Genomic DNA, 12,767 nt, shown 5'->3' on the forward strand with positions numbered 1-12,767 from the left:
CTTCTCCTACATGGTGAAAGAGGCCTATGCCCAGTAGTGGGATATTACAGGCTGAAGCGTAGAAGTAAACTATTTATTTGATTCTATTGGATACAAAAATACAAATCATATAACTAACAAATCATGGAGTGCAAAAGGCAGTCTTATCATTGTCTATTGTGCTTGAATAAATGGGTATTACGATCTCAAAACCGATATGGTATATTATCAATGGCAATGGAATATTGTTATTTTGTTATATAAGATGAATTTTACAACACAGTTATCGTAATCCCCATGATGATAACGTCAATACAGACGTGTATAGATATATTTAGTATATGTATGTAAAATATAAATAATTCGACGCGTGTACCATGAAGTTATCACTTGAATCTAAATAAAAGTTATAATTTTCTTAAAAAAAAATTTTTTTTTTGAGAAATCGTTTTGATCAAATACTAAAAAGCTCAGTTTGACGGTAATTGGTATGAGATTTGTAGGAGGAATTTAATAAAAATTATGTTCCATTTAGTTTGATAATTCTTCTATGAAAGTTTAATCTTAATAATAAGAGATGATATAATGTATACTCGTTAATTTGTTCCTTTACTGAGAAGTCTAAGGACACTTCTCATTATTCGCATTTGAGCGAAGACAGGACGGGTTCATAATTAAAATACAAATATCTTATCTTGTAAGTACGCTCTAACACCAATAGCAAGCGTTACGTCACTATATGTATACTGATTAGAAGTTCCCAGTGATTTTTTACGTTAGGATTTTAGGTACGTGCTCCTTGCGTACATAATGTTTGTCGTTTTTTGATAATCTATCTTTCGAATGTCGAAATATTTTTTTCATTGATTGATTGTGGCTCCATTTCTAACTGCACTTAGACACACGCCAACTCACATAGTTTGCTCTATCTAGATACATAATATAAATCATTCAATTGCGACGATTCATATGCGACGTTTGTCGGGTTTGCTAGTAATAATAATATATTATAATAAATTATTTAGACCAAAAAGTATGCATATAAATGTTCTGGAATTATTTATAAATGTAATATTATAAAATATTTTTAAATGTAACAACTAATAATTTTTATTCCCTTATCGCTTTAATGTCAAATAACATCGTAAGATATAAATCTTCTTTATATTGATTAATAATTTTAATTCATGTTTCCACGAAACTATACATTATATTTTTGATATTTTTTAATTTGATTGATGTTTTTTGATATTATTTAAAATATGTACTTATGTTTTAATTACGATTGTATTGTATTATGGTTAATTAAAATAGGTGAGTTAGAAATCTAAATTAAATAATTAGGCCTTACGAGCAGAGTTATTGTTATTGTTTCACATCTAAGAATATAAAATTTAAGGATGATTACAAAAATTAAAACTTAAGTACAGAAAAAGACTGAAAGCTTATCAAAAAAGTTTTTGTTTAATTCAAAGCCGCTGAAATTATTATGTTTACAAGAGTTTGTGTAGTAGGTACGAGTACACATAAAAATATAACTGAAAAATATTCAATATACAATTGGCCTCGCTACCATTCTATTACACGTGCCTCTAACTAGAAGTACCAATAATTGTGACTGTATACTTACATAAATATACAGAGAACGAAAATAATTACCCACCATTTGCTGCGCCATAGGCGGGTAAAAAGCAATTTAAATTTCTGAATATTTCGTAGAAAAACGGTTCAACAACAGTTTGAAATGTGTATTTTTTCGATATTAATATTCTTTTGTACTTCTGAAAATGACTATAATGATATCGTTTTAAATAAGTAGGAGTAAGGAGTGATGGGAGACAAAATGATGTATACGTTCATTTATAGATACTCGAACTTAAGTTAATTTTTACATATCACTTTTGGATACTTTGGGTTGTTTTGAAGAAATGGGTAATTAGAGATAAGTCCGCCCGTTGTAACTATACATTTAATGATGTAGTTATTTATGGTGTATAGTAAATTATAAATAAATAAAAATTTACCCATTAATATAAGGTTATCATTTATCTATGGCTTATTTATCTTTTGATTAACGGTGCTTTGATAACTTTGTATATTCATTAGAGCGTTAATAATTGTAGTTTAATAATATAAGACTTAACTTGCTTTTTAAATAGCAATTAAGGTCATGAACAAATTCATAGAATATCTTTTTGCAATCTTTTCAAAAAAAATCTGCAATTATGATACGTACTAATATTTTTAAAAATTAATTAATCAATTTTTATTATTTACCAATGAATACTTAATTGAATTATATTATGTGAACAGTTTAGATAATTAAAATCTCCATGAATCAAATCTCTAGTTAATAGAAAATGTCTCCCTGATATGAACATATTGCAGTGAAGTCGTTTTCACTTTTACGATTGCATGAGAGCTAACTGTTATATTACCCCATGCGGGATTGAGTGTAAAATATAAAAGGCTGCTGAGGAAATCGATATATACATAATTGCACGTTCGTGTCACCTACCTATAAGCTAGCGGATGAAATATTTCATAAACCATTTACTTGTGCTATAATTTGTCCATGACAATTCGTTTCTTTCGAGAAAATTATAAACTTATACTCCTTTAAGACTGTCATTAGGCTCGTTCAGGTGTTCATTTTAATTATTTACTTGGAAAATAAGTTGCTTATTAATACAGAATCGTAAATAAAATGAGAGAGCAAAATATTAAATATTTAGTTGAAATCTCACAATTGTTACCTACGATTGAATTGAACGAATTATTATCTCAGATAAAACATATCTGAAGATAAATCATTTTACGTCTCGCCATCATCTTCTGCTATACACACCTAAATAAACATTTGAAAGATCAATGAATAATGTTTAAAATATCAAACCCGTTTATAATACAATATAGGTACATTATAATCTCATAGATATAAATCTAATCATCTTCTACGCCTGCTATTACGGTTATCTAATACGTCCACGCGAGATCTAGTTACCCTACAACTATTGCACAGTTATCAGCAATGGAATCTTACTTGACGCAATGACCTTATTCTGTAACTATTTCAGGTAAAACGAATATAAATAATTTAAATTTAGACCGTATGTGCAAATTGATATTCAATAATTATAATTGTCACAATCACAGTGCGAAAAGTGACGGCACGAGCGCTTATTCGTAAATTCAACATCGCTGATACGAACATCACGATGTTGATCCGATTCTTTGATTTGAACACAGTCAATTACTCAGTCACAATTGTTACATCAAAGGTAATGTACACCTTATTGTAAAAGCACGTAATGTACTTGTCATAAGAGTTACAATTTATGTGTAGTTTTGTAAGTGTTCCAGTTTTCTAGATATAAGATTTAATGACACGTTCCGTATCCTGGATCGGCGGCACACAAATGTCCCCGCTCCATAACCGGTTTCGTCCGGTATGTCACGCTTGCGTGTATACCTTCTGTTAGTAATTTTTACCGCACAGACATGAAATAACTAACTTCTATAATAAATGCAACTTTAATAACTTAACAGCGTTTGCTTAAATGTTCGATTTGTTGAATGAGGTTCGTCTTTGTCATTTTTCATATTACAATTTATAAGCTTTTAATTAATAAATCTTAACCTTTTACACGTACACTGTGTACATGTACATGTACAATTCCATAAACACAATGTTATAGCTGAGTTAATTAAAAACTATTCTATTTACGATGTTGCAAGGTGAAGAAATGACCTATATACGTATATGAATTGGTCACATAAGGACATCAACTCACTATGTCGGTTAAAAAGGATGTAATAAAAACAGGTCAAGTGCGAGTAAAACTTGCACACATACTTTTTTTTATTGAGGCAAAAAGCTTTATAATTAAAAAAAATGGCATGTGAAACATCTACTCCGGTTTCAAAAATGCGTGTATGCTGTGACAACAGACGCATGAACTCTAAACCCTAAGTAATAGGTTTCCGTTGGTTTTGGTTACAAAACCTACCCAAGCGAGAGATTTGAATAATAATAATTAATTGTAGTGTTCGTATTTTTACCAAGACCTTTACGACATTACCGGACATTACATTTGTACTCGGCATTGCTCTAACATACCTATTAACTTATTATTTCCTATTAACACGAGTAAAATATTGACAACATTCTATGTACGTAATTTTATCGGATAAAAGGATATAGGTAGCTTAATCTTGCATATAGAGATATAAAAAAGTATAACAAATCTACAGAAATAGTTTTCGTTTCAAAACGTTGACATTATTATCAGATGGTTGATGCTGTTTGTGATAAATAGAGTGGCTATCACATGCTAGTTTAGAGATGTATATTGTATATATTTCTGCAGTATAATATAACATGTCAAGATGTTGCACCGGTATTTATTCTTTGTTTATTTTTTCATAGTTGTCGAAAAATTCATAACAAAACTGGATTAAACAGGATCCTGTGACTGTTGCATTTATGTTGATATTATTGTTTAAATATTGATGTTTGGTTTTACAGACGCCGTATGCAGCAGTTAAAGTTATGGCAGCAGAGAGAGAAGGAGTGGGCGCGGACGAGAGCAAAACGGGAGAAGAGTAACAAGAGAAGCATATACTTCAGTGATAGCGTTATGTTGTTAGAGGCAGCGGCGAGAAACGACATCGAGGAAGGTGAATACGTATGATCTGCAATACTTATACGTTATGCATATTCATACATATACATCATATATATTATTTTTAGCGACCAATATAAAAGTTAACACCCCTAGGTGTTAACTTTTATAGGTGTTAAGTTTTATACTCACCTTATTTATGTACGTACTTGTAAAGGTTGATATTATTATTTACACCGAGTTGTATTTTTGATAATTGTTTCCTTACCGGATTTAATATTTATCTTTTATTATATCATAATGGAAAAATATGTTATGTTAACTTTTATTTATGTATCATTTTATAACTGACCACAACTTTATCAAAATAAAAATAAAATTTTAATTAAATAGTTCTAGTATTGGTTTCAAAGTATAGTTAGCCCTATACGCAACCCACGCTTGTTTAACTACTTCAAACAAGCGATAACGATAAGTTAACATTTAGAGAGAAACAATTATGTACCCGGCAGACTTCGTTTTGTGTTATTTTTTTTTTTTTGCGAATATTACTTTTATTTTTTTTTTATTTTTTCTTTTATACAAATCTTGCCTTGACAATAATGAATCCAAATAATGAAAAACCCACTCTGGTTTAGTATAGTCGCCGCGAAGTTATGCGCGTACACATATTTTGACGATTCTTTATTGTAATTGTATAGAGACTTCGCAGATTTAACGGTGAACAGGGGAAAGTAAAGAGCGTACGAAATTAGACGAAAGTGAAAAAAGCGTAGATGCTATTTAATATAATTCGGGTCAAGAACATTTTAATGACGTAAACAATATCTCGCTAACTCGTTTTCACTTAAAAATCATAAATTATTAATTTAATGTATGTTTTTATAAATACTGTTAACGAATGTTAAATAAATTACGTTACAATTGGGCACTAAAAAAATTATGTTAGAAATAATATGTACATGTTTCTGTTGTATCTTTTTGTTTTTAAATATTATAATGTAAGTGTGCCATTAAATATTAAATAAATAAAAAATATTAATAGCTATTCTTAAAATTATATTATAAAACAATTCAGTATCCGTTTAAAATAATATTGAAAATCGGAACACTTTGTTTACCTCTGTAGATTAGTGCATAGATTATGTGCTTACGACCAGTCCCATATGGGTGACCTCATCCTATGCTTATATACATAACTACTATCGGTCTTAGATACTGTGAAACAACGCATAACATGAAATTGGACACAGAATATTTATTATTTATCTTTTATGTCATTGTTATATTTTCTTTTCAACATTACTTAGGTTACATTTATTTAAAAATGTTGTTGGTCCAAGTGTTCCTAACTCATCATATCTTTTTCTCATTTATTCTATTTTTTATACTTGTTACTTTTCATCGAATTTCTGTGAGCACGTGAAACTTTGTGCTGGATGTCATCGTAAACACATACATCACTCCGTAAACCAAAGGAATTAGTAGGATAAAATCCCAATCCTATTGTCCACCCTAGAGAATAGAAGTTTTCGCAGTTGTGAGAAGTCTGTAGATATCTTATAGATTTTTAGATGTTTTAGCTCATTTTATACAAAAATGATTGTGTCACAGATTTTTTTTATTTAAAATTCGTGGTTTCCAGTTACTGCAGTGATATACAAAATATCTAAAGAATCTTACAAATGTATAGTTTATTACACAATGTAAACCAAAAATTATTTTATGTTATTTCCAAGAAAACTTTCGCTCTTTTGTGCCAACTAATACGCAAAGAATCTACATAATTTTAATTATTTTTTTTTTTTAAGTTACTGATATTTCAATATTAAAATATCAAACTCGATAAAATAAAGAAATGGACAGTCACAATTTTGCTAGAAAATAGTACTTTTTGTAAGCACTTTTTGGTTTGAAATAAATATTTATTTAAAATATAAAACATTGAGCTAAAGGCGGACTTAAAGTTTTACTCACCTTTGCAATCTTTGCTAGCAGCCGAAACGCAAGAAAGTGTATTAGATAAATGTAAAAAAATAATATAAAATAGATATACAAATTGAAAACAATACTTATACTATCAATAATCTTAATTACAGTTCGAAGACTATTAGCACGCGGCGTGACGCCGGATGCAACGAACGAAGATGGCTTAACCGCACTACATCAATGCTGTATCGACAACAACGAAGCCATGATGAGGTTACTCCTCGACCACGGAGCTAACGTGAACGCGGAGGATAGCGAAAAGTGGACACCGCTACACGCAGCTGCAACCTGCGGGAACCTCAACTTAGTTAGGATATTAATACAACGAGGAGCTAATCTTCTCGCTGTTAACGGTGATGGTAACATGCCCTATGATATTTGCGAGGAAGAAAGGACGTTAGACGCGATCGAAAGCGAAATGGCAGCTAGGGGTGTAACTCAAGCGTTGATAGATGAAACGAGGGCCGCTACTGAGATGCAAATGTTACTAGATGTGGAGGAATTGGTCAATCAAGGGATGGATTTGGACGAGCCGAGGGATAATCAGGGTGCGACTTTGGTAAGTAATTAAATTACATATATAGTCAATTCCTGTACTATGCCTAGTAGTGTTTTGTTTTTGGCAATAATCTAAGGTTTTCTTTAACATAGAAACCAAAGATTACTTGTTGCACTAGCTTTCGTGACTTCACTTATATGTTTATATACCTAGGCCATATAAGTGTAGGATTTGGTCTAGGCGTTTGTGTTTGGGTTGTGTATATAAACACCCAGACCACGGCAACCACCTGTATGGCCAATACAAATGTTTGTCATGTGCGGGTATTGAACCCGCAACCGCCAGCACAACGGGTACAATCCATGGCTGTGACCGTTGCGTCAACGCCATGCAGTCCATGTGGGTCTCCCCACCGTGCCTCGGAGAGCACGTTAAGCCGTCGGTCCCGGTTGTTATCATATACACCTGATAGCGATCGTTACTCATAGTAGGGAATAAATCCGCCAACCCGCATTGGAGCAGCGTGGTGGATTAAGCTCTGATCCTACTCCTACATGGGGACAGAGGCCTATGCCCAACAGTGTGATATTACAGGCTGAAGCGATTGTGTATATTTTTTCGGAATTTTGAGACAGGGTTTCATCCTTTTGTGGGCCTGTTAGCTTTACTTACTTATTAAAATCTTTCGTTGACGTACTTAAAATAAAAATAAATATATCAGTAATATTTCGCATTAAACATATCTAAGATGTGCCATCGGAATTTTTTATTACTTTAAGTAGTTAATGTAAGTACTATTGTCATTTCCATTGCTAACGAGCGAATATAAATCAATTGCTGTTGAAATTTGAAACGACGCGCATATCAAGTTACTTATAATAGCCAACTGTTTGAACAAGTGTATTAACTGGCTACGATTAAATTATTTATTATAATTTTGCGATTAGGTATATTGATTGTTATTCTTCTTATAAACTATACGACTCCCGCGGTTTCTTTTGCTTTTATAAATTACGATTTTGAATCCTCAACTGACGTAGGGTACAGAACCTGGTTAAAATATGGAGCAGCCTGACTGGGGTAGTGCCTCGACCTTACAGTAGATCACAGCTAAAAATACTGTTTTCAAGCAGTGTTGTGTTCTTCATAGTGAGTAAGGTGACCAGAGCTTCTGGGGGGCAATTGGGGATAAGCTCGGCAACTGGTTCTGGCGTTGCAGACGTCTATAAGCTACGGTAATCGCTTACCATCAGGTGAGCCGTACGCTTGTTTGCCGACCCAGTTATATAAAAAGTCGTATTAGATATAGACTATATGTTGATTTAACAGGCTTTCTATTGCAAAGAAAATGAAGTTCAAACGGGGATATCTCAGTTAACTTACGGAGTGATAAAAGTTGTAGTATTTTTTTTTATTTTAATAAAATAAAGACCCACTGTGTACTGTGTACTGTGTGGCTACGGTACTAAAGAATATAGCCACCCCCTCTGTTCCCGTGGGTGTCGTAAGAGGCGACTAAGGGATAACACAGTTCCGCTAACACCTTGGAACTTAAAAGCCGACCGATGGCGGGATAACCACCCAACTGCTGGCTTTGAAATGCACAGGCCGAAGACGGGCAACAGCGTCTTCGGTGCGACAAAGCCAGTACTGCGGTCACCAACCCGCCTGCCCAGCGTGGTGACTATGGGCAAAACACACGAGTTCACGTTATTTTTGGCGTAAGCTTGTGGAGGCCTATGTCCAGCAGTGGACTGTATAGGCTGTAATGATGATGATGAAAGACCCACATAACGGATTCTACATAACGGAATAACTTTCTTACCGAGTTTGTAATTAAGTATTTAACAGTGAGGCGCGCTCAAAGTATAACAGACAAATCGATTTTTATAATGACGACCAAGTAAAGATTTTTTTGCGATTTTATTGCCGTCGTTTTTTTTTTGTAATCTGCAGACTAATAATTTTAATTTATATATATCCATATGCATGATCATGTTAGAAGGCATTTTTTATAGCATTTCATGTATACTGACTATTAACAATAACAAATTGAAAAAGTTATTACAAATAGTGCTTGTACATGATATTGAGTAAAATGTTTAGTAAAATGTAGCTATCGTCGAAGTGATATTTGTCATATGATTTAGCTGTAATGTGTTGTCAACATCAATGAATAAATTTACGTGTGAATATAATCTAGAAGGAGCGTGAGGAGCTTTAGAAATTATTCGTCAAGAAAGCCTGAAAATTCCCGCAGTAATAAGTCTCTAATTCAATAAAAAAAAAAAAAACTGTTATTATTGAAAATTAATATTTGAAAGAAAAGTCTTCCGCATTATTTAATAAATAATAATATATGAGTATAAATTAAATAAATAAAAAATAGTCCTGGTATAAATGTAATTAAATACCATAGATTTAAAAGGATTTTTTTTTCTAGCTCCACGTAGCCGCAGCGAACGGCTATATAAAAGTAGTGGAGTATCTCCTAGAGCACCGGGCGTCCACCGATGTGGTCGACCACGACATGTGGCAGCCGGTCCACGCCGCCGCTTGCTGGGGACATGTGAGTTGATACTATAGAGTATTCTAAACAATTACTGATGTAATAATGTTTTAAAGTATATGTGTGTATTTGTGTAGGTGTATTTGTATGTATATGTGTATGTCTGAATATATATAATATATACTTATGTTTATGACTGATAGCACTTATTTTGCGCCCCTATCCTCAATAACAATCAATTTTAGTCCTCTGCCCAAAGGTTGCCTGGAAGAAATCGCTGCTTTAGCGATAAGGCCGCCTGTTGCAACTAATGCAAAATTGTTTTTTTAACCTCATTAAACTTATGTTACTTTTGTGTTGGTGTGCAAATAAATAAATAAATAAAGTTACAGTAAAAAGACAGGATTGATATTAACATCGTACTGATGAAATATTTTGCTCAAAATTTGGAGTAGTTCAACTGGGGAAGTACCACAAAGATATAAAAGATCACAACTAAATAGTATTGCGCTGCAGTAGTGTTGAGTTATCGGGAGGGTCGTCAACGTTCTTGCAATGTGTAAGCGGTTACTGCCTACCATCAGGTGGGCCGTGTGCTTGTTTTCTACCCTCCAAGTATAAAAAAAAGTTTATAACTAATGAGATAATAGTGTTTTAAGACAGGATAGATATTGATATCACTGATGTCGTTTACTTCGATTAAATTTATAAACCTTCCGAAAACTTCTGTCTGGAACAGAGTCGGGAATAAAAAAGGCGCTGTGTACAAATGTTTGTCCACTTACTAACAACTGACATTATAAATGTAGACAAATTTTTTGACTTAACTTTCGTTTTCCCACTTGACATTGGGGGTGAATTTATCGACATTAGTTATGTATAGAGAAAAAAGCATCCGTGTCATTAGACAAATAACATTCGTAGAGTTTTAACGTATGCCTTATGAAATAACAGGATTTTTGTAGCTTTTATATTTTTACAATAAAATGTGTGTGTCTGTAGTATATATGTGTGCGTGCGTGCGTGTTTGCGTGCGTACGTGCGTGTTGTGAGTCTAATATATATTTTTAAATTTAACATGCAAATGTTTTTGTTGCAGTTAGAAGTATTAGAGCTATTAGTACATTATGGAGCCGACCTCAATGTGAGGAACAAGCACGATGAAACGCCAGCAGGTTTTTATTTTGTTATTACTATTACAAATAAGCAAATTCTCGTGTCTATTTTCTGCGTGTCCGTGGACGCGTTAAATGTGTGAAACATGTAGTATTGACGCTAATTCTTGCTAAATATTAAAATAAACCAAATACTATACTTCCTACTTTTAACTGTTATTATTATTCAATATTTTGTTTTACACCTATCAGGGATTTGATTTTTTTATATATATAAAGTTATGCCCACAGGCTTATAGTGCCCGTGCTTTTGTTATTCCGATTTTTAGTTTTATTACTGATCGTTTACTTGTTACACTACTGCAGCTTACATTAAGAGAACTAATTATGCTATCTTAGTAATGCAGACGTGAGTCCACCGAGCAAAATTATGCTAAACTTAATCGATATCTTACATCAGGGATTTGATTGAAACCTATGGGAATATTAATGTAATTTAATGTAATTTTTAAGATTTTCATAATAAACTCAAATAGAATACTTTTAAAGTCGATTGTTAGAATAGAATGAGAATAGTCATTTGTGTTCAAAGCGCGGCGCCATTAGGCGAAGTTTCTAACAATTTTTAGGTTTTCTAGGGTCACCAACCCGCCTGCCCAGCGTGGTGACTATGGGTAAAGCACATGAGTTCACGTTATCTTTGGCGTGAACTTGTGGAGGCCTATGTCCAGCAGTGGACTGTGATAGGCTGAAATGATGATGATGATCGCCCGTGTTTGTATAGACATACATATACACACACACACACATCAGTCTTTCTTTCATTTGTATGTTAGGTTTATAACCGTACCCATAATTATGTATTTGTTTGTAGTAGACTATTTTTTTTTTAGGGACAAATACATTATATTAGACTTGATAAGTAATCAAATTGGTTCTAATTTTCAGAAAAAAAGCATATTTAGCAAAGCAATATATATATATATATATATATATATATATATTAAATTAAATTTAAATATACATATATATATATATATATATATATATATATATTTATATTTAAATTTTTTATTATTAGTCCACAAAACTGACTACAATCGTTTAATATAGATATATATAGGAAAGGATAAAGTTTAAAGTATGTATGTACAATTGAGTCTACTAGATGTGGACATAGTATGCATTACACAAAAAAAAACTAAAATCAAAACAGGTAACAACAATAGTGTAAAATCAAAAGTTAGGAGTATAAAATACTAAAACACATTAAAACACATATATATATATATATAAGCGGTGACCATAGCCTATTATCCTTCCGGCTTCCAGGCGCTCTGCCTACCTTACTCAACACAGGAATACAATATCACCTAAAAGCAGCGTTTGGAACTGTAATCTTAAATTTTTTTTAATCTTATAATTATATATAATTATCTATTTATATATTTTATTGTTATAAGATAAAAAAAAAACTTCAAATGACCTTTTATATAGTATTCTAATGTCCAAAGCGAACAAATACCGATCCGAGTGTGTTCGTACAGATATATGCGAGGAGGGCGAGATGCGGGCGCGCATCCTGCGGCTGGCGCTGGAGCAGGAGGAGGGGCGGCGGCGCGCGGCCAGCGCGGCGGGCGAGCGCCTGCGGGCGGCGCGCCGCTCCTCGTCCAGCGCCTCGGCCAGCAGGTGCGACCGCGGCAGACCGCACTGTCGCCTGCACTATAATGCCTAAATATTCTGTGGCTTTTTAACAGTGACCCTATTTCATACAATACAATACAATACAATTACTCTTTATTGTACACTATCAGAGAAAAAAACCGCTCCTCGTCCAGCACCTCCGCCAGCAGGTGCGCTGCCCGCGGCAGACCGCACTGTCGCCTGCACTATAATGCCTAAATATTCTGTGGCTTTTTAACAGTGACCCTATTTCATACAATACAATACAATACAATTACTCTTTATTGTACACTATCAGAGAAAAAAACCGCTCCTCGTCCAGCACCTCCGCCAGCAGGTGCGCTGCCCGCGGCAGACCGCACTGTCGC

At 33.3% G+C, this 12,767-nt stretch overlaps 1 protein-coding gene across 1 annotated transcript in view; it reads left to right on the forward strand.

Moving 5' to 3' along the window:
* Positions 1–12,767, forward strand: part of LOC123659953 (protein phosphatase 1 regulatory subunit 16A) — a 37,944-nt gene that overhangs the window by 12,337 nt on the left and 12,840 nt on the right. Inside the window, exons 2-6 of the mRNA XM_045595110.1 lie at positions 4,508–4,659; positions 6,704–7,152; positions 9,536–9,661; positions 10,701–10,776; positions 12,264–12,405. Of these exons, the coding sequence (XP_045451066.1) occupies positions 4,508–4,659; positions 6,704–7,152; positions 9,536–9,661; positions 10,701–10,776; positions 12,264–12,405 (945 nt within the window). The remainder of the gene's footprint in view (positions 1–4,507; positions 4,660–6,703; positions 7,153–9,535; positions 9,662–10,700; positions 10,777–12,263; positions 12,406–12,767) is intronic.

Source organism: Melitaea cinxia, chromosome 14 (genome assembly GCF_905220565.1).
Source record: "Melitaea cinxia chromosome 14, ilMelCinx1.1, whole genome shotgun sequence".
Lineage (NCBI taxonomy): Eukaryota > Metazoa > Arthropoda > Insecta > Lepidoptera > Nymphalidae > Melitaea > Melitaea cinxia.